The sequence below is a fragment of the Cinclus cinclus genome, chromosome Z (genome assembly GCF_963662255.1).
Source record: "Cinclus cinclus chromosome Z, bCinCin1.1, whole genome shotgun sequence".
In the NCBI taxonomy this organism is placed as follows: Eukaryota; Metazoa; Chordata; class Aves; order Passeriformes; family Cinclidae; genus Cinclus; species Cinclus cinclus.
The window spans coordinates 73,906,127-73,929,056 of NC_085084.1; the positions used below are offsets into that span (position 1 = coordinate 73,906,127).

The window sequence follows — 22,930 nt, forward strand, 5'->3', positions numbered from 1 at the left end:
GCTGCTCCTCACTGGAATGTAGGACAACACACTTCCCTACAAGTATAGCATTGCTCTGTGGGCAGAGTGCATGAGGGAGGTGGGAAGTCACAGGATATAGGAAAACAAAGCCAGAAAGCTTCAGTATCCTGCTCATGTTAGAGAAAAAAAAATGCATGCTGTAAATTCTTGTGAGATTTACTGAATTTTGTAGAAGTTGGACATTGTGACATAGGCTTCCTCATTGTTTGGTGATCTCATGTCACTGTTAGGCAGCATCTGGGATATGGTGTCATCATTTAGGGGCTCTGGATGGGGCTGGCCAGAAGGATCCAGGGGACAAGTGGAGGAAAGGCTGAAACCATTGCTGGGCAGGGACACCCTGTTGCCATGGCAAACCTCATAGGTGCTGGAGCTGCAGCTGCCCTCGGTGACTGCACGCTGGCTGGTGCCCAGGAGCCTGTGCAGGGCTTCATAAGACACTGGCAGGTTTAGGTTGGTTTTGTCTGCCATTGCAGGGATCATCTTCAGGTCTGATCCACTCCTGAATTTTTCTGGAAGGCTTGTCTCTGGAGCAGTTGATGGCTGCAGAAAATTTTCCAGTTCAGTTTTTGCCCAAAGCCCATCCACTTTATGGATATGAACATAACCAAAACTCTCTGGGTTAAAGCTTGTATCAAAGTTCTGTGGGGCAAAGAGAACAGCACAGTTAGTCAACAGTGGGTGTTAGCTGAAAAGATACTTTGTTAACTTGTTTGAGTTTAGAAGGGTATTTCTTATTTTTTTTAACTCTAGGCCTAACCCTGAGCAGGCTGAACAATAGGTTAGCACAGAATAAACTATCACATGGCTGAAAACCCCTTTCCCTATTAACTTCAGCTCTCCTGTGTCCCACTTTGGGCAGTACCCGTGGAGAGTGCTTTATGCTCCATATAGTATTCCAGGGATGTTTCTGAGACATGCATTAAGTGCATGCCTGCCATTTCACAGGAAGAGTGTGCCCACCCAGGTGGTTTATTTCAGTTTTACCTTCCTAATTTAGCAGCGAGGGAAGTAAAAATTTGCCACAACTTCCTGAAACACGTTAGGAATCCCTGAACTGGGGAGCATAGGGGCTGGGAGAGCTGTGTTAGGCCTCCTATGAAATTAAATTAAGAACATACTAATAATGTACCTGGAGTGAAAAGCACTAATGACTTACTTATCCATCTGGCTTTTAACAGGCAAAGCAGTTCATATACTGCATGATGTATGAACAGTGCTGTTGGGCATGCCAGGGTACATGGACATCACCAAGGATGTCTGCAAAAGGTCCCCGTCCAGCCCCATGATCACAGTTTCGTAGAATCACCAAAGCATCTTGGAAGGTTGTGAAGTCCAACCTTCTGCCAGAAGCAGGGCCTGGATTAGGTTATTCAGAGTCCTGTCAAGCCAAGCCTTAAACATATTTCCAAAGGAGAACCTACCTCATCTTTGGGCAGGCTACAGTTTTTAAATATTTTCACAAGAAAGATTCTTTCCTTACATCTGGAAGAAGTTTGCCCTGAAGCAATACATGCTTGCTGCCTCTGGTCCTGTCACCACCCAGCCTTGTGGCGAGAGCACTTTTTCCATCTCTCTACATGCACCTTAGGTACTGGAAGGTTTTAAGTAGTATTCCCTACCCCAAGCTTCCTTTTCTTCTATAAATGAACTTAATTCCTTCAGCCTTTCCTCACAGATTGACTTTCCAAGACCTCTGTAGTTACTTTGCACAAGTCAAACCTCAAGCACTTGGTCAATTGCATTTTACTTCCAGACCCTTCACTGACATCTGAATGAGCAAATGTGGGCTCTCTTCAGTGAAATGGAGCAGTAATTTCTGAAAGATCATGCAGAAAATGCACGTACTGTCTCCCATGAACATTAGTTTTGTCCCCAAGAGTCTATACTCAGGTAGAAAGAACAGTGGAAGAACATACGTTTTTTGGCTTCTTACATAGCTGCTCCAGCGTTTTTTTATGGTCAGGAAGGTTTGGCCATACAGCAGGCTTGATCCTGAAACAGCAACAGCAGACAAAAAGCAGCATGAGAGCTATGTTGAAGTATCAGAGGTTCATATTGCATCATTTGTACTAGCTCTCACAAAGCCTTAGGGCTAGCTGGCATTATTCAGAATAAAGACAGGGAAGCCTCAGAATAAACCAGACAAGAAAAGAGGAATTGTAAAGGTTACCAAAAAGTCATTGTTCTTTGGAGTGCTCAAATTGTCACTTCACTAAGTACTGGAAATGCAGCAAATTATGCTGGCAGTTTGTTGCTTGTTTTAATCTATCTGTTAACAGGGTTCTGTGTGGTGAAACTGTTTTCTGCAAGTGCCAAGAAGATGCTGTGGTTAAAGTGGAAATTTGCTGATACTTACTTCTGCATGTTCAGTTAATTAAAAAAATGGCATATTGTCCCATTCCTTAACCAGCAATTTGAGCTACAGACATCAGTCCTGTAGCCTTGTTCAACAGGTCTCATTTTAACTGCCTTGATTAGCACAGTTGTCATGTAGTGCTGCTTGATACTCTTAGCTATGTTGCATGTAAACAATATTGTCCAACTGATATTCAATCATTGCAGTGTTATAATTATACATGTATATTAATATATATTTAATTTTATTTGTGTGTCTGTGTTGCTGTGTATATGCACATGTATAAAACCATTTTCTTTTTAAAATGGAAATATCCAATCAAAGTCTCACCTGTTTTTGCTGCAGTTTTATATAAGGAAGTTAGGGAACTGCAGGCTCCCAGCAACAGTAAAACCCAACAATGAGAAATCTCAAGCTACCTCTGTCCTTATGAATAAAGTAGCACCAGGGCAGGTAACTCCAATGTTGTAGAATGTTTAATTTTGTGAGATGGTATGGCTGAGGCCAACTAGCACTGGCCAGGTAATCCCTGTGTTTAACACTGCCAGGTGATCTCCATGTGTTACTCTGGAGTTAGCACAGCCCAAGCATTGTCCCAAAATGCAGCTCACACAGGGTTACTTCTCTTAAGCTGGGTGTCATGGACAGACTGCTCTGAATGTCATTTAAGAGTCCTGGGCTTTCTGTCTTGCAAGGAGTTTTTAATCTTCTAGGGTTAAACTTGGATTTTTTTTCCCTCCAGATATTAGTTTCATAACATTATCTATGTATCTATTAATTTTCTTAAGCTCTAGTGAGCCCTGTCATTAAAAACATACTTACATATTTACAGCTATGGATATATATATGGATGGATAGATGGATATATGAAAAAACCCTAATGCAGACCAAGGACTGCTTGGGTAAGGAACATATCCTTAGTCCCACTTCTGCCTGATCTGGCTGGCTGGAAGAGGATCTGGCCAAGCTGGTGTCTGACATAATCAAGTCCCTGTTGAAGAGGGCTCTGCCCTGCTGCTGCTGAGAGCACTGCAGAGCAAACACCCTGCTGACTCAGCCTGTCTAAGGGAAAGAGGTCATTACCCTGCCATGTTGTTTCCACATTTAGAAGTTTACTAAAACCCGCAGGTTCCTTTCCTTTCTGGATTTTGCTTGAAGTCTGTAAGTCAAATTTGCCTCCAGTGGGACAGTGAATCTGTAAATGTTTTATGGTGACTTTGGCACCAAAGGTCCCAGTGTTTTGAGCTCAAGACTGAAATCTGCTCCACGTGGCAGGCCATCTTCTGCCTGCCAACACTTGTATTGCTCATTTCTACTCTTTGCTTGCCATCAGCTTGATACAGAGTTCCAGAGACAGAGAGAGAATAGTTCGCAAGTGTAACAGGGAAAGCAAGAAGACTGTCAGAGCAGGATTGGGTTCCAGCACCTTTTCTAATACAAAGAGATTACCTGTTTTCCCAAAAAACTACGATCAATGCAATCATAGCAACAGACAGCATGAATCCCAGGATGGAGAGTATAACCATCACCACACTGCTATCTAAAGGAAAATAGAGAACATCAGCCAATGCATGTAAATGTCTCACTGTTAAGCTACCATAACAGTGATGCCTTTTCAGATGATAAATGAGGAATTAACACCAAACATTGCACTTGCCTATCACTGGGCTGATGCAATGGCTCATTTCTCCTGCCTCTGTGAAGGAGGTAAATTATAGGCTGCCAGAGCATCAGCACCTTTCTTAACATCGAGCTGAGTTCACAGACTGGATTAAAGCAGTTTGAAGTGTGCTGTCACCTCTTGTGCATTGAAACCAGAACTCAAGGTGTCCTCACAGGAGCAAAGACATGACTTCTAACACCCATAATGCCAAGGTGCCCCTGGGGACTGAAGGGACCCAAGGGCCACAAAGATTATTCATATGCAGTGATGAGATTTTTATCCTGTGCTGCATTTGTGATTCAAGTGCCATGTTCACACCCAAGCCCAGGGTCCTGAAATGGGTCATATTTCACTGCTTTTTGTGCCTTACCCAAAATGCCTGGTAAAAGCTCTTCCTTCTCCTAGCAAGCCAGCTAGCAGCAAGCAGTGAGTCAGCCTTCATCTCCCTCTGAACCCACACCCTCATGCTCTTATGGCAGCATTTCCTCTGACCTTCTGGCCCTTTAGTCAGATATAAATCTTCAAGGAGAGCCAGCCCCAGACCAGAGCAACCCAGCTACTCCGTGAGTCACCTCCTTGGAGTGCTGTATCTGAGAGGGCTGACCCTACTGTGGCTGTGGGCTCCTCCCTCTCCATTCTCTCATCCCTGGTGCTTCTGAGGCTGGCCAGGGAGCCCAAACCTCCAGCTCTACTTTCCTCCTGGAGGACCAAAGTATTTTTAGCCCTTACAGCTTTCTTTGGTGTGCTGCTCTCTTGCTGTCCTGAAGCTCTTGGAACTGCTCCATTCACTCCATGTGCCCTTAAAATAATCTCCATTGGGCTGAGAACGTACTTTCACCTCATATGATGCTTCATTTTCAAGGTTTTTCCCCAGCAATTTTATCTGAAGATATGGTGACTCTATTGTCTAAACACACACACACACACACAAAAAATACAATTATTTTTCCAGCAGACAGTGGAGAATTATCCTCGAGTTCAGCAAAATATGCGAGATCAGGTGCATCCCTGAAATACTGAGCTGTTTACTCCATCTCTCTAGCTATTACACAGGTGCTTATCAGGGCATCAGCCTAGTTAAACAGCAGCAAAGTCCAGATAGTATTGAGAACAGAGACAAATGCTGGGTAAAAGCTTTTTGGAAAACACCTGAGTATTAACTGTGCTTTGTGGCAGCTGACACTGCAGTAGCAAGTATATGCTTCCCTGAAAAGGCTCAGAGGAGAGATGGGGAAAAATACATTTTTGCAGCATAAAAACACAATGTCTGAGAGGGCAGTTACAGGGAAGAAGCTGAAATCTTGCAGTGCAGCTCTGGTGCTCTCTATTTTAATGTATTTTGCTGCCTCCTGAATCAATTTTCTTTTTCCCTTAATTTCTCTGATGTTTGATCTTTGTATATTTTCAAGTCTAATCAACAAGGAGGGAGATTTAATCTGTGAAACAGAGAGCAGTTAATTAGCAGGCTATAAGTGATGTCCAGGTGCTAGAAAAACAAATAATTTGTGGACAGAATTGCCTTGTTAAGGTTTGGGTCTTGACATGCTTCGATGATGTGAGACCTGGGAGGAGGTTTATAAAGCTTGGGAAGAAAGATGTAGTGACGGTAATGGACACAAAGAGTGCAGAATTTTCAGGCCATATAATAGAGGACATTTGGCAGAGCCCCCAAGATAAGGAAGAAACTAATAAAGACAACTCAGTGACTGTGCTGAATCAGCTCTGAACTGGGTAGAAGGTAATTCTGGCAGGAGCAGATCACAGCTGCTGACTCATGGCTCACCAGGACACCAGAGCCACCAACTCAAGAAAAAACAAAGACTGAGCCTCTGGGCTAATTGGCATGTGAGGTGAGAGAATCATTATTCAATAGAAGACTGAACACTAATTAAAGATAGAACAATGTAACTTGTGGCGAAGGAGCACTAATTAGTTTCTTTGCTAATGTATAAACAGTAAAACGTTTTGGTACTTAGTGTGCTTGATTTGTGCAATACCACTGAGCATCCAGGCTTGTACAACTGGAACAATCCACATCTCTCTCCAGTGCATAATTACTGGCATGTTGCACTCCAGGCAACAAATCTGATTTTTGTGGACAACACTGTGCTCCCTCTGTAAAACGCAGATGTAGTCCAGGCTTTCAGACACTGACTAGCTTTTGCATGGCTGCTCTGGTGAGAGGGACACACAGACCCGTGCAGCTGGGCAGCCCCAGTCAGACCAAGTTCACAGGCAGCTGCAGCCTCAGACAGCCTGAGGGCGAGAGAGCTGCAGGGCTAAACTGAAAGCCTGGAAAGATTCCATGGAAAAGGAGACATGAAGAAACTTGAAAAATAAGTAAAGAGGTCACACATTTTACTGACTGATGAGCACAGAAAATAACAGCAAAATTATCACAGCAAAGAGGAAACTTAGAATGGCTGAACACGTCTTCCATCCCCACTGCACAGCCCAAATAAATGAAACCTCTTCTGACTAATTAAATTTCCAAATGCTAGAGATTGCACCTTTCCAAGTTTTCAGACGGAGATCTACAGAAATGCAGATTTCATTATTTTTACATGGTACAGGTAATTTTGATTATGTTTAATTTTGGAAATTAGTGAAAGCACACCAATACATCACCACTTACCTTCCAAGTACCTTCTTTCTGCCGATAGGCTACTTGGTGTACTAATTTGTCCTTTAAGTATTTCTTCCTGGAGTGTGGTGTACAGTAACGAATAAGATACTCATTTGCCTCCCTTTCATAAGTGATGTTTATAGCGAATGGTACTTCTGGCTTAACTGCAAATGACAACAAACCAGGATGTAACAGGAGCAGAATAATGTTACTAGAAAATAAACAGGGTTTGAAATGTAATTAAAAAAAAGTCCACTTCAAGTTACAGCCCTGCAGGGTGACTTATCTTGAGGAAAAGTTGTCCTGAGTTAGGCAATGCCCATGCTGAGCCCCAGATCCTCTTTACACCCTGGTCCTAAGGAGGGCTTCTTTTTGAACAGTGAGAGAAGTAGTTTGACCAGCAGGGGAAGTGCTTGGGAGGAGTATGACATTTAGTCTTGGAAAGCAATTCCTGAGCATGCCCATGCCTGTGGCAGCTTGGAGGCCTGAAATTCAGTTCCTCTAGCACTAGTCCCTAGCGCTCTGAGAGGAAGGCCCCCTGGCAAAACCTACCTGGGAGTAGGCACTGGGGAACAACCTGTGCTCAGGTACCACTGTGGCTGTCGGGGCATTGGGACTGAGGGAGCTACAAAGTCTGACAGTTTTAAATAGACCAGAGGAGTGTGGCTCCAGACCATTGATGTGAACCAACATCTGACCTGGTCTACATGAAACTGTGCCAAAGACTACCTGTGTAAGTACATCAAGTCTGAAATGCAGCCTCCAGGGCTCTCCCCAAGCTGAGCTTGAGCTGGATGTAGCTGCAGGGACTTGTGACTGTGTCACTGAGGCTTCCTGAATTCACCTTGATAAGTACATCAGCCCTCACAGCCACACAGAGCCCATACCTCTCTCCTCTCAGGAAAACACATAGCCACGAATTGTTCTCACTCCTTTTACAACCCTCAGATACTTAGATCTTCCACAGTTTTTAGAGTAGGGACTGCCAGAGATGGTCCAGGCTGCCCGTAAACTCAGAGGTAATGTAAGATTATTATAAAACTATTGGACTGTGACAGAAATGTTTCATAAGAGAGGGATGTTGCAGGGCCTATTGCCAACTGGAGACAAAGCAATGTGGCACCACAGAAGAACAGAGAAGAATCTGTCCTACAAAGGCTTCTCTGCCGCCCTTGAATGACACTGGCTACCAAGAATAGTAAAATCTGTATATCCCCTCCTCCCCTTGAGCTTCCTATGTCTTGGCTCAGGCAGGTCCCTGGTGTGTGTTAGCCCATCCACAGTTACCAGTGCAGGATGCACCTTGTTCAGACTACAGGATACACCACGATGTGAAGTGAGATCTTGCAGCCTTGTGTTTCCTGTGCTACTGGGCTCATGCTATCTGTGGGGTTGCCAGTCCCTAAACTGCATAATCCCTAGTCAGAGATGAACAAAATGTTGCTGCTTGGCAGTTCATCCACATTCAGGAACAGCTGCTTCAGCCATGGATGGGATTCAGTCTATGTCTCGGTCTGGGCAGAGTCACAATCAGCCTGAATTCAGCTATGCATTTTGAATGTAGGTTAATCACGTCTGGCTTTGAAGCAGGAGAAACACCATACTCTGGTAACACCCAAATCTAGGCCACATGCCCTGCTAAGATGCTATTTCATGCTGCCTTTATGTCATCCAGACCATTAGGCTTTGTGCTAGGCTATTTTTTCCCCAGTAACCCCTGTAACTCTAAAAACATCCAAAATGTTAAGCGTCTCACCAATGTCAGTTACAACCAGACTCCTGCAGACCCTTCTCTTCATCTCAGAGTACATGCAAACATCTCTGTTTGAGAGTATATCAATGAACTGCAAGAAGAATACATCTTCCTGTTTCTTCATGCTGGAACAGGCATAATTGTTGTCTTCCTTGGTACTGTTGGCCAAAGTGACATGACAATCATTTCTTCTCAGTGTTAATATGACTTAACTACTTACTATAAGGGATGGATCCTGCTTGCTCATTTCACTCATCTCACTGAAGTGAGACTCCATGTGAAATAAGAAATGATGCAATGCAAATTGGGAGTTTGAGAGATTGATAGAGTTTTTCCTTGTGGTCCTTGAGCACTACAGTGAAGTGATGTGCATCACATTAAGCATCATGAAGCTCTCAAGAAAAAACTTCAATTATTTAACTGGAGGTGTCTGTGCTAAAACATTTGCTTTTTTAAAAATTACTTTCCCACTGTTATTTTTAAATATTGAGCAATGTGTTTTGAAGGTCTTTGAAGATAAATATTAATTTCTTACTAATTTAGGCAGCAGCAAATAGAGGGTCAACAGTCAGCCTGGCCATGAAGGAATCACATGGCAGTTTTAGAACTCTTTTTTCCAATTCTTTGGCTCCTGTGTTTGAGAACTGCAGTAAAACTTCAGTCATAGTAAGTCCCATGAAAATAGAAAAATTCTAATAAACTATGAGAAACAAAATGGAAATAATTAGTGACTAGTATATTAAGATTTACAAAAAACATCCACTTATTTTTTTGGTTGCCACATAACTTTCAGTATCAGGAAAAACAGAAAAAAGGAAAAGTATCTGTATGCTCAAGAAACAAAATTTGATCTTCAGCTTGGCGCAACAGTGGAAAAAAAAGGGTGGAAAGAGTTTCAAGGCCTCGATAGGAAGTGGAGATGACTGATGTGTTTGATAAGTGTTGGAGGTTTGTGTGCTTGTTCTATATATTTCTTGTATGTCTCGGTGTGCAAAGACAATAGCTGAGTTTTTTGTCTTAACCTAGATGAAGGCATTTTCTAGGATGTAGAAAATTAACCTCTTGCTAAAGAATTTTCTGTGCCAAGGATTTGTGGCTTCAAAAACATTTTTAAAAATACCATTTAAATTAATTTAAAAAGCCCTCAGTTCATGCTGGGCTACATCCATGTTACAGGTGTTTCAGAGCAACAGAAGCAAGTTCAGAACTACTGGAGACATTATAATCCCCCTTAGAGACCCTTCCAGCTCGTTCTTTTTCTCATTAGGGAGTCATGTTCTGCTTCAGTAAACTCTGCTGAATATAGTACTCAAACTTGGCAAAACACTCTGAAGCAGGATTTTGTCTAGCTTTGTTGTCCCAGTTTCCCTGCATGTGGCAATGTGACTCACTAGTGCCCAGCATTTCACTTCCCAGGTATTTACTGAGGGACAGATAGCACTTACCACAGAGACAGGGTGTAGTTAGTGTTGTAAGGAGGCAGCTCAGTGAAATTGCAGGTCAGGCTGCTAAAGGAATCCTTAATTTCCAGCTGGCTGAAGCAGTCAATGTCAAAATTGTCTGGTTCATCATCCCCGAGAGTCCCTAAGGAAGTATTCACAAGATATTACTGAAGTAAACCCATGAGTGTATTTGATTTGCGGATCCATTGTATGAGAGGTTGGTTCTTCATGTGGTTGCCTGAAAGAAAGATCAACCCACTTGTTTTGTAAGAAGCAGAGAAGCCTTGCCCAAAATGAAGTTATAAGACGTTTGCACCTTTCAAGTTTGCTCTCCCTGCATGCCAGTGAAGTCCACCCACTTGCGAGAATATTTTGGTGCCATGAAGCAGCTAAGCCACATTTTGATTGTATTGGAAAGCTTTCTGAAATGTCACGAATTTGGGCTCAGGAGGGAAATCTTGGACTTTGTGCCAGAATACATGGCTTCCTGCAAATTTGCTTCAATGACTAATAACTCAATGATGATTTGACTATAAGCATAATTCTAAAGTCCTACACCTGACAGGTAAGAGGCCAGTGATGTAAAAAATGATGCTTCTGAGAGAAGGCCTTTCTGGCAGAAAAATGAAGCCAGTTCAGCCTCACTTCATAAAATCTCACCCACCACAGCCAAGTGGGTAGGGAAAGGGTTATTGTCATGACCCCTTGAATGGATCCTATGGACAGGAATATCTCTGACTCCTTTCACTCCTTTAAATGCTTAAGGGTAGCTGTCATGATACATAAACCTGTTTCCTGAGTCAAGGGATTATGCTCAATCCTCTATTCAGTCCTCTGCTACCCATTCCACAGACAGGTCCTTGCCATGTGGCGCCCCGATGTACTGAGAAAAAGAATCACAGAATCAAAGAAAGGCTTGGGTGGGAAGGAATCTTAAAAGACTGCTTAATTTCATCCACCATGGGCAGGAACAATACTCACTAGATCAGTTTGCTCAGGGGTCCATCCAAACTAGCCTTGAACCCTTCCAGGGATGGGGCATCCACAACATCCTGGGGCAGCTTGTTCTAGAGCTTCACTGCCCTGTAAGGACAGAGTTTCCTCCTAACATCTAATCTAAATCTCTCTTCTGACAGGTCAAAACTGTTCCTCCTTGTCCTATTGCTATCTGCTGTGAGGTATCAGTGACTCACCGATGGAGTGGGCCTGTTGAAAAATTTCCAATGGAAAATCCCTCCTACAGAAAATGATGGTCAACTCTTGAATCTGCAGTCAGATTTGAGTAACAGAAGAAGTCCAGAAGTCAGTCAGAAAAGCAGAGAAACACACAAAAGCAGTTCAGGCAGAGGCTAGGAAGGGGACTGCTGCCTCCAGCACCCATGAGGGGATGGGAGTATCTGATACTGCACTAATCCAGAATCCACAGGGAGATCTCTCCCCCATGAACTAGCTTTTAGTGCTCATTTGTCACCATGAGCAACTGGTGCTAAGAAATTATTACTGGTCTTCTCAGCACAGCTCAGGGAGCCCAGACCTCCCTGAAGGACCACAAATGTAGTGTCCTCTACCAGTGTTGCTGCTTTGAGGGGAGAATCTGTGCAGCACAGACACAGAGAGAGACAGAGACAGAAAAAGCAGATCCTGTACAAAGCTGCTGTATTTAACCATCACATTCAAGACAGACACAGAGAGCAGCCCAAATCTGGAACAAGTCCTGCAGCAGTTTCAGAGGTGACAGTCTTGTCCAGTGCAGCCCTGTTCCATAAGGGCAGACATGCTTGCACAGAAATATCTACTATATACAGCTGCGGATTTGTGGGTAAAAGTGTGCACATAAAAATATGTGTATTCAAAATCTGGGGGATACCAAGTAAGCTGAAATGAATCTGTTGAAAATGGAAAACAACACACCATATTTTATACAGATATATACACCCAAAGCTGACATGCACATGTATGTCACATTCTAAGATTTTATTTGCAACTGCTAGGAGACTTGCTTTATGCTTGAGGAAATACTAAAACTTAAAGGTTAGTATGACTAATCTGCCCTTCTGTATGACTGCTTGGTGATCTCTGTATATGCAAATGTATATACCAGATTTTGCATCAAAAACTTGACTATCATCCTATTAATAAATAGCTTATTAAAAAATCATCTATTTACTGGAAAGTTACAGAAATTTGAATTAATTCACCATCAGTTTGGTTGCAAAATGAAAAGAAAAAAAGGTTTAGTCTTGCAGTTCAAACAGCCATTCAAGGTATAACCAACACAGTAATTTTAAACAACTTTGATGCCACACTGAAAGAAAAGCTGACTTTACTTAGACACTGAACATTCACACTGTGATTATACGGTTTCTTATTAATGGAAGTAACATAATAACCATAGAATATATGATAATTAAACCTCAGGAACAGTGGCAAGTAAGCAATTTGAAATGCTACTTCTGCTATAGTTTTCCATGGGCTGACTAATTTTTTTGTCTGACGTAAATATGCACATAGTCTCAGCCTCACTTCTGCCCTAAACCTCAGAACCACCATGCACAAATGTGTTTGCTAAGTGAATGGTTTTGGTGAGTCTGACATGACTCATACTGCTAAGGACACTTCACTCAATGAAAAATTTACAAGACTATATAATGTTTGCCTTGAGAAGCCCAGACCAGGCAGAGCCATGAACCTGGCTCTGCTGAAAGGCAGGGCATGGGACGGAGTGATTCTGAGCTGAAACAAAACCTGCTTTCATAGCTTAAGTCACTGCACATTCTTGATGGAAATGGTTCTCTCTTGGGTTTGGACAGCATCCATCAGGTTGGTTTAATGCAGATGTGGTAATGTGAGACCTCTAGCACTGATGGTTTTCAGACAGAACCTGTTATAGTCACAACAGTTTATATGTGGGTTGAACAAAGCCTACAAGTGTAGGCAGGAGGAGCACTGAGGGTGCCTTGACCATAAGCCTGCTGTGCCACCTTCACCCTTCCTGCCTGCCCCTCATCAGCCCTGCCTGTAGCTCTCTCTGAAGCCTTCTGGGGATCTCCACCACTTATTCCTGGCTGGGGGACATCAGTTGGGAGGCAGTCTGATGCTCAGAAGAGGGGAGGAGATGGAGCAAAGTGCTGCAATTAGCTCTTCCCTCCTCTGCCCACAAGAGTGCCCATGAGAGCAACTTCATGCCTGATTTGGCTACTGGCACTTGGTGAGGAGGCAGAGCAAGTCAGAGAGGCAAAGAGTGAAAGTCAAACATCTTTCATGGGTGATTTTACCCCAGGTTTGTTGGTCAAACACAGGAGATTCATGAGGAGTCATAAAAGCTAGTAATTGCTCAGTGGGGATTTTCTGAATCTGTTTTCAAGTTGTTGGGGGTTGGTTTCTTTCCCTTTTTCCCTCTGTGGAATTTTCCCTATTGTCATGCTAAGATAGTTGTTGACTGGGCCCTGGTGACAAGGGGGAGGGGACGGGAGGGAAGAGGGAGAGGAAGCGGAAGGCTGGGCCTCGGCCCATTTCCCCCGCGGAGTTCGGACGAGAAGGACGATCGCCGCCTGTGTCCCATCCCAGCATCGGGAAACCACCATCGGACCCTGCCCGGCTGTCTTCTCACTGTGAACTACCACCATCCAGCACTCTGCTGAGCACCAGGACCCACACCGTGAGCGGAGGGCTCTCTCCATCTCTCTCTCCCCCTGTTACAGCGCTGCCATCACCCCCAGCCCTCCTGCAGCTCTGCAGGACCTGCCCGCCCCCAGCACCGGGAACTGCAGCTCAGGGAAAAGGTGCCTGCAGCCAAAAAACACTGGGACTGAGTTACTGTTCTGTTTGTGGGTAATTTCATAGCTGTTGCTGTTCTTGTTTGTCGTGTTAGATATACTAGTAAAGAACTGTTATTCCTACCCCCATATCTTTGCCTGAGAGGTCTCTTAATTCCAAAATTATAATAATCGGAAGAATCACAATTTTTTTTTTCAGTCCAAGGGGAAGCTTCTGCTTTCCTTGGCAAACACCTGTCCTTCAAACCAAGACAGATTTTGGCCACCCAATGTGGGGCCCGAGGGCATTGAGAGAAAAGGGTGAAAAAGGAATAACAGTTCTTGAGTTACCTCAGTTTTGTGTTAGGTGGCATCATGTTGTCCAGCTTACCGTGGTTTGAGCTCCATGTGGCCACAGCTTTATCTCTCCCATTTGCAATCCCTTACTTGAACATGGGTCCTATAACTCAGGCTGCTGTAACTATTATCCAGTTCCTTTTGTGGGCTGATAAGGTGAGAAATTCATGGATTTTTAACTTCCTCTGGAAGGTGGGCACATGGATTCGGAGCTATCACACTCTAACTGTATGTTTTTGGGGCTACTTTAATAATGGTACATACTGTGAGGATATGACACCAGGGAAAATTTTGTCCCAACCCCTTACACAGTTTTTTGGGTCTGCTCCACCAGCTTTTGAGGGGTTCAAATCTCTTCTAAGCAGTAATGATAACATACAGTGGCTGACATTGCTAATAGGCCTTGTAAACCTGTTCTATTTAACATTCCGAGATGAGGGGAGATTGACTTGGATGACAACCCTGATACGTCCCCCAAGGAATAGGGATCCTGCCCCAGAGCCTGGCCCTGCCCCAGAGCCTGGCTCTGCCCCAGAGACTAAGGATTCTGCCCCAGAGCCTGACCCTTACCCTGCCCCTGCCCCAGAGACTAAGGATTCTGCCCCAGAGGTTAAGGATGTTGCCCCTGAGCCTGACTCTGCCCCAGAGCTCACCTCAGAAAGGAACCATCCAGAGTGGGTGGGGTTTCTAGTGAAGGAGATGGGCCAGATGCTGAAGGAGTACCTTTCCCCAGCTCTTGAGAAACTCTCCCTCTGCCTTAAAGAGGGAGAACCTGATGGTGCAGCAGTGGAACCCACAAATGTTACATCTCTCCAGGCTCCAGCTGAACTGCAAGGGCACTCACAGCCAGCAGCAGTTGCCCCCATGGAAACTAGAAAGTCTAAGGTGAAAATAAAGCACCTAGATAATAATGATCAGAAAGCAGGGCCCTCACAACCAGCAGGGGAGCCAGAGGTTGAGATCGTCACGGAGTCCCTGTCATACGAGAGTCTCCGTAATCTGCGTAAAGATGTTGTACGAAGGGGCCGTGAGGCTTTTACAACGTGGTTACTGCGGGTCTGGGACCTTATGGGTACAGGTGTGCAGCTGGATGGTACTGAGGCAAGGAATTTGGGACCCCTGACCCAGGACTCAGGTATGGATCACATATTCGTAAGGGAACCAGGCCCCCTTTCCCTCTGGGAGCGGCTTTTAATGAGTGTAAGAGAGAGGTTTGTCCACAGAGAGAGAATGCAGGAGCACCACCATAGAATGCACTGGAAGACCCTTGAGGAGGGGATCCAACAGCTGAGAGAAGTGGCAGTACTGGAGGTACTCTTTGGGTGGGGTGGACAACATGACAATGACTCCGACAAGGTCAGGTGCACAGGGCAGATGTTGTGGAATCTGGCACACCTGGGGCCATCTCAATACACCACATTCATTGCAGCCATTAATGCTGACACCAACCACGAGACAGTGGGTTCTGTTGCCAATAAGCTCAGAAATTTTGAGAGTATAATGAATGGCCCAATGCAGGCTCAGGTCTCTGCTGTGATTAGGGAACTCAGAGAGGAGTTCAAGGAGGAGATAAGAGGGGTGAGGGAGGAGATGAGGAAGGTCAATGCAGCACCAGTGCGAGTCACAGATCCCAGAGTTAGAGCCCAACGTCCCCCAGCTAGGGAGAGAGGATACACCCCACGAGCTGACCTGTGGTTCTTTCTGCGTGACCATGGGGAAGACATGAGGAGGTGGGATGGGAAACCCACTTCTGCCCTGGCAGCACGGGTGCGTCAACTCAAGGAGGGAAACACTAACCAAGGGATCTCCACTAAAGTGAAGGTAGCCTCAACTTCCCATAACCAAGGTACAGGGTATTACAAAAGGGAGGATGATTTGTCAGATCCCCTTGAGGGAACCTCCAACATGTATGCCCAGGAAGGAAATAATAACCAGTGCTAGAGGGGCCCTGCCTCTAGCCAGGGAGAGGCACGGGAAAACCGGGTCTTTTGGATGGTGTGGATCCGATGGCCTGGCACATCAGAGCCACAAAAACATAGGGCATTAGTTGACACTGGTTCACAGGTCACCCTAATACCATCAGAACATGTGGGGGAAGAGCCTGTTTCTATTGCTGGGGTGACAGGGGGATCACAGGAATTGACTTTGCTGGAGGCTGAGGTGAGCCTGACTGGGAAGGAGTGGCAGAAGCATCCAATTGTGACTGGCCCAGAGGCACCGTGTATTCTAGGCATAGACTTCCTCAGGAATGGCTATTACAAAGACCCAAAGGGACTCAGGTGGGCTTTTGGAATAGCTGCTGTAGAGGCAGAAAACATTAAGCAATTGAACACCTTGCTTGGACTGTCGGAGAACCCACCTGCAGTGGGACTCCTGAAGGTCAAGGAGCAGCAAGTGCCAATTGCCACCTCCACAGTGCACTGCCAGCAGTACAGGACAAATCGAGATGCCGTGATCCCCATCCACAAGATGATCCGTGAGCTGGAGGGCCAAGGGGTGGTCAGCAAAACCCACTCACCCTTCAACAGCCCCATCTGGCCTGTGCGCAAGTCTGACGGAGAATGGAGATTGACTGTGGACTATGGTGCATTGAATGAAGTGACTCCACCGCTGAGCGCTGCCGTGCCGGACATGCTGGAACTCCAGTACGAGCTGGAGTCCAAGGCAGCAAAGTGGTACGCCACCACTGACATTGCCAATGCATTTTTCTCCATTCCTCTGGCAGCAGAGTGCAGGCCTCAGTTTGCTTTCACCTGGAGGGGAGTGCAGTACACCTGGAACCGACTGCCCCAGGGGTGGAAACACAGCCCCACCATCTGCCATGGACTGATCCAGGCTGCACTGGAAAAGGGTGAAGCTCCAGAACATCTGCAATACATCGATGACATCATTGTGTGGGGGAACATGGCAATGGAAGTATTTGAGAAAGGAGAAAAGATCATCCAGATTCTGCTGGGAGCCGGTTTTGCCATCAAGAGGAGCAAAGTCAAAGGTCCTGCCCGAGAGATCCAGTTCCTGGGAGTAAAGTGGCAAGACGGGCAGCGCCAAATCCCCACTGAGGTCATCAATAAGATCACCGTGATGTCTCCACCCACCAACAAGAAGGAAACACAAGATTTCCTAGGTGCCATAGGCTTTTGGAGAATGCACATTCCTGAGTACAGCCAGATCGTGAGCCCTCTCTACCTGGTCACCCGGAAGAAGAACAAATTCCACTGGGGCCCTGAGCAGCAGCAAGCCTTTGCCCAGATCAAGCAGGAGATCGCTCATGCGGTAGCCCTCGGCCCAGTCAGGACAGGACCAGAGGTGAAGAATGTGCTCTACTCTGCAGCCGGGAACAAGGGCTTGTCCTGGAGCCTTTGGCAGAAGGTACCTGGTAAGACCCGAGGCCGACCTCTGGGATTCTGGAGCCGAAGTTACAGAGGGTCTGAAGCCAACTACACCCCAACAGAGAAGGAGATCTTGGCTGCTTATGAAGGAGTTCAAGCTGCCTCAGAGGTGATTGGCACAGAAGCACAGCTCCTCCTGGCACCCCGACTACCAGTGCTGGGGTGGATGTTTAAAGGGAAGGTCCCCTCTACCCACCACACCACCAATGCCACATGGAGCAAGTGGATCGCCCTCATCACACAGCGCGCCCGTATCGGAAACCCAAATCGCCCTGGGATTTTGGAAATAATTACAAACTGGCCAGAAGGTGAAAATTTTGGTCTTGCCGATGAAGAGGAGCAAGAACAAGTGACCCGGGCTGATGAAGCCCCGCCATACAACCAACTGCCAGCAGATGAAACTCGCTACGCTCTTTTCACTGACGGTTCCTGTCGCATCGTGGGGATGAACCAGAAGTGGAAAGCAGCCGTATGGAGCCCCACACGACAGGTTGCACAAGCTACTGAAGGAGAAGGTGGATCAAGTCAACTTGCTGGACTCAAAGCCGTTCAGCTGGCCCTGGACATTGCTGAAAGAGAGAAGTGGCCAAAGCTTTACCTTTACACTGATTCATGGATGGTAGCCAATGCTCTGTGGGGCTGGCTGGAAAGATGGAAAAAAGCTAACTGGCAACGTAGGGGAACACCAGTCTGGGCTGCTGATGAGTGGAAAGACATTGCCAGTCGGGTAGAGAAGCTACCCGTAAAGGTCCGTCATGTAGATGCCCATGTCCCCAAGAGTCGGGCTAATGAGGAGCACCAACACAATGAGCAAGTAGATCAGGCTGCAAGGATAGAGGTGTCACAGATAGACTTAGACTGGCAACACAAGGGAGAGTTGTTCCTGGCTCGATGGGCCCACGATGCCTCAGGTCACCAAGGCAGAGATGCTACCTATAAGTGGGCACGAGACCGAGGGGTGGATCTCACCATGGACAGTATTTCCCAGGTTATCCATGACTGTGAGACGTGTGCTGCCATCAAGCAAGCCAAGCGAGTGAAGCCCCTCTGGTATGGGGGGCGGTGGTCCAAATATAAGTATGGGGAGGCCTGGCAGATTGACTACATCACACTGCCTCAGACACGCCAAGGCAAGCGCTACGTGCTGACCATGGTGGAAGCCACCACTGGATGGTTGGAGACCTACCCTGTGCCTCACACCACTGCCCGCAACACCATCCTGGGCCTGGAAAAACAAGTCCTTTGGAGACATGGTACCCCTGAGAGAATTGAGTCAGACAATGGGACTCATTTCAGGAACAGCCTCATAAACACCTGGGCCAGAGAACACGGCATTGAGTGGGTGTACCACATTCCTTATCACGCACCAGCGGCTGGGAAAGTGGAACGGTGCAATGGGCTGCTTAAAACCACCTTGAAGGCACTGGGTGGGGGGACTTTCAAAAACTGGGAGATGAATCTACCAAAGGCCACATGGTTAGTGAACACCTGAGGTTCCACTAATCGAGCAGGCCCTGCCCAGTCTGAGCCCTTGAGAACACCAGATGAGGACAAGGTTCTAGTGGTGCATATGAGAGGTATGCTAGGTAAAACTGTTTGGGTGAACCCTGCCTCCAGCAAAGACAATCCAATTCGGGGGGTGGTTTTTGCTCAAGGGCCAGGGTGTACCTGGTGGATCATGCAAAGGGATGGAAAGACCAGATGCATACTCCAAGGAGACCTTGTTTTAGGGTGAACTACCTACAATACTGTGCCTGTATCTGTAACTGTATGGATGTCTATAATTTGAAGATTATAATTTGATTTGGCATGATGGTAGGGGAAAATTCGGGGTGGATAATGCTGGGGGTTGGTTTCTTTCCCTTTTTCCCTCTGTGGAATTTTCCCTATTGTCATGCTAAGATACCTGTTGACTGGGCCCTGGTGACAAGGGGGAGGGGACGGGAGGGAAGAGGGAACCCCGCGAGATTCAAACAGCCAGAAGAGGAAGCGGAAGGCTGGGTCTCGGCCCATTTCCCCCGCGGAGTTCGGACGAGAAGGACGATCGCCGCCTGTCCTCCATCTCCGCCATCCCAGCGTCGGGAAACCACCATCGGACCCTGCCCTGCTGCCTTCTCGCTGTAACCTGCCACCATCCAGCACTCTGCTGAGCACCAGGACCCACACCGTGAGTGGAGGGCTTTCTCCATCTCTCTCTCCCCCTGGGACAGCTCTGCCATCACCCCCAGCCCTCCTGCAGCTCTGCGGGACCCGCCCGCCCCCAGCACCGGGAACTGCAGCTCAGGGAAAAGGTGCCTGCAGCCAGAAAGGGACTGGGACTGAATTACTGTTCTGTTTGTGGGTAATTTCATAGCTGTTGTTGTTCTTGTTTGTCGTGTTAGATATACTAGTAAAGAACTGTTATTCCTACCCCCATATCTTTGCCTGAGAGGTCTCTTAATTCCAAAAATTATAATAATCGGAAGAATCACAATTTTTTTTTTTCAGTCCAAGGGGAAGCTTCTGCTTTCCTTGGCAAACACCTGTCCTTCAAACCAAGACACAAGTATAACGAAATCATTATTCACTCATGTTATTCACAAAACAAGCCAAAGGTCTAATCATATCTGATTTTGGGAAGCCCTAAAGATTTCAGTGACACCAACAATAAATCACTAGCATTGAACATTCATCACCATAGCTGCTTTCCAAAGTTGGCTTTAAACAGCTGCCAGTTATGTGAATAAATGGGAAATGAAAACCCCAGGGTGGTTAGATGCAGTTCTGAGCCAGTCCCTGTTTTCATTTAATGAAAAAACTTATCATGCATATCCTGTGAACATACATATGTATGTACAACTGTCTAGATACATATGCTAAAATACATAACATGGGATTCCCTAATTGAGAGATAGCATAAGAACACAACCTTTCTCCTCCTAAAAACTGAAAACTCTTTTCTTCCCAAACAGTGGAGCTCTAATCTACCAGTGGTACCCTGTGTTCCTCAGGCAAAGTGCACAGCGCATAGTGCACAAACTCTTGCCATTGCTGTTTGTTTAGTATCAGACAAATAAGAGTTTAGCAGATTTGGGACTGAATCTCTAAATCAAATTTTTCATCTTCCTGTTGAGCAGATGAATAGCAGCCTGAAAGAGTGGTTTTATTTCTGCTCATTATGTTTTTATACTTTGCTTACTTATGGTTTTGATTTTGATACTGATAAATAATTTTCACTTCTCTAAATGAGATCATAAAGTCTACTATAAGGCTGAATTTAAAGTGTTGTTAATTTATAATTATTTGTTGAGTAGGGGATGAATGCTGTTAGTGACGTGCTATGAGAGCCCCCTGACTGAGTTGCTGCATCAGCCCTGCTACCAGGGAGACTGGGGCTATATCCCAGATACAGCTGATGGAACTGCTCCAGGAAAACGCAGAAGTCTGGCTTTTGAAGTGGAACAGTTCGGGCCAAGTTTCCGTTACATCAAAACGTTTTATTTGGTGGACACTGGCAAGAGCAAAAGAAGCCAGAAGCTCACCACTCTCTAATAGCATCTCAGAGTGACCATGGGCTGCAGAAGGGTGAAGTTATCCCTGTTCCCAAGCGTAAATTCCCACAGGAACACTAGCTACAAGGATTGACAGGGATGGCACTGCATGCCCTGTGCATACGGTTACGGTCTCTCCGATTTCACGTGGATTAGAATGTTATACAGCAGATTTGGGGATTAAATTAAATAGGCATTCCCCAGCTCCACCGCAGCCACTGGCACTAAAGAGAGGCTGGAAGTTAAAACACAAACGTGTTTAATCACACAGTGGCATTCTGGAACCCTTAACTAAGGTTTTTCAAGACCATACGTGAGTGGAAAGACGAAGACGAAACGACTCACCATCACCATCTGCTGAGGTGCAACCACTTTCCCCCAGGGCGGTGTGCAGGACCATGGCGAAGACGCTGAGCACGGTGCCGGGCTGCGCCATGCTGAGCGCGCCGCATGCGGGCAGCGAGCGGGGCTGCGTGCCGCGCCTTTATAGCGGCCCTCAGCCCTCAGGGCCCGCGGCCGCACCTCGGCACGGGAAATGTCAGCATGCCTACGCGCGGCGCGGCTGCTGGCAGCGGGCAGGAAGCCAAAGCGAAGAGAGGTGCTGAGCTTTTACTGTGAAACAGCTTCCCGCTCCCGGGCTGAGCACATTCTGGAGCAGGCCCGGCAGTTCGTCTGGGCAAACCTGGTACGGGCCGGCGGGAAAGGCAGCGCGGCTCACGGACAGAGCTCCTGACTGCTGCGGTGATTCCTGCTGCTGGTTTGCCTAAGAGCATGGTTTAGCCTTGGCATCCAATTTGCTCCCAAGAGAGGTGCACAGGTCCAAGAGAGAAAAATCCTCCAGGTATGAAGCCTTAGGTATGATTGCTTTTGTTTATTTTCTGACTACCAGGATCAAAAGCAGCCCTACCAGCAGGTGATTCTTCACTCTTGTGAGACCCTGGCTGGAGCACTCATGTTCAGCCCCGACATAAGAACGCAGGCATGTTGAATCAATTCCACAGGAAGCCAGTGAGATGAGGAGAGGGCTGGAACAGACCTCCTGCACAAACAGGCTGAGAGAGTTGGGGCTGTTATCCCACAGAAAAGAAGGCTCTGGGGAGATTTTATCATGGACTTTTGGTATGTAAAGGATGCTTATAAGAAAGATGGGGAGAAATTATTTACCAAGGCCTGTGGTGACAGGACAAGCAGCGGTGTTTTTAAAATAAAAGAGGGTAGATTTAGATTGGGCATACTGAAGTAATTCTTCCCCTGTGAGTGTGGTGAGGCTCTGGCACAGGTTGCCCAGAGATGTGTCTGCCTCATCACTGGAAGTGTTCAAGTGCCGCTTTGAGTAACGTGGTCCAGTGGAAGGTGTCACTGTACATGGCAAGGGGCTTGGAACAAGGGAATCTTGAAAGGTCACTTTCAACCCCAAACCTTCTGTGATTCTACATAAGGCAATGCTGACTCAGAAGAACCTGTGGTTTAAAAGACTAATCCTGCAAAACCTGGCTCCTAAGAGCAAAGTGGCACACCTAACATTTTTTCAGGGTTTGGACAAAACAAAGGTGGAAAGCGAAAGACAAAGAAGTGTTATATATTTCTATTGCACCCTTTCTGTGGCTGAATACACCAACATGCTCGAGTGTAAAGCAGGGCCGTGCACAAAGCTGACTGATGTGGCTAACTACTGGTGAGCTGACAGCCTGAAACAGAAGAGCACAGCCCTGGCTGCACCAAAAAAAGCTTCAGGTTGGAGGTCTAAAAGAGACTGGGGGCAAAGTTTGTAAAAATGCCCAAGCAAACAGACAAATGATGACACTAATAAAGAGGCTCAATATGGAATCTTTTTTTTTGTTTGCAAGGAAATAATTGAAAATGCCCACCAAAGTGAAGAAAGCTCAGGTCTCATAGCTGGAAAAGTTTCCTTCTTTCCAGGACATCAGGGACTATCTTGCAGTGTCTCTTGCTGCCCTAGGCAAAGTGCACTGGGTAGCCCAGGTATTATTTCTTGGACTCCCCTGCCCAATTTTAATAGGAGATGGCCACCTTT

General features: G+C 46.2%; 1 protein-coding gene across 1 annotated transcript; it reads right to left on the bottom strand.

The window, feature by feature from the left end:
• Positions 1-105: 105 nt before the first annotated feature.
• Positions 106-21,331, bottom strand: IL7R (interleukin 7 receptor). The gene is made up of 8 exons (XM_062512795.1): positions 21,241-21,331; positions 9,868-10,006; positions 8,426-8,580; positions 6,679-6,833; positions 4,773-4,950; positions 3,830-3,920; positions 1,941-2,016; positions 106-663 (listed from the first exon to the last, which is right to left on the bottom strand). Exons 1-8 carry the CDS (start codon positions 21,329-21,331, stop codon positions 178-180), a joined length of 1,371 nt encoding a protein of 456 aa, XP_062368779.1. The 3' UTR covers positions 106-177.
• Positions 21,332-22,930: the final 1,599 nt, after the last annotated feature.

Excerpts from the sequence above, each read along its gene's own strand:
- IL7R (XM_062512795.1), bottom strand. The coding sequence starts at position 21,331 with ATGGCGCAGCCCGGCACCGTGCTCAGCGTCTTCGCCATGGTCCTGCAC. Across the intron at positions 4,951-6,678 it reads AGAAAGAAGGTACTTGGAAG|ACAATAGAGTCACCATATCT; the intron begins GTAAGTGGTGAT and ends GTGTGTGTTTAG. Across the intron at positions 2,017-3,829 it reads GTAGTTTTTTGGGAAAACAG|GATCAAGCCTGCTGTATGGC; the intron begins GTAATCTCTTTG and ends TTGCTGTTTCAG.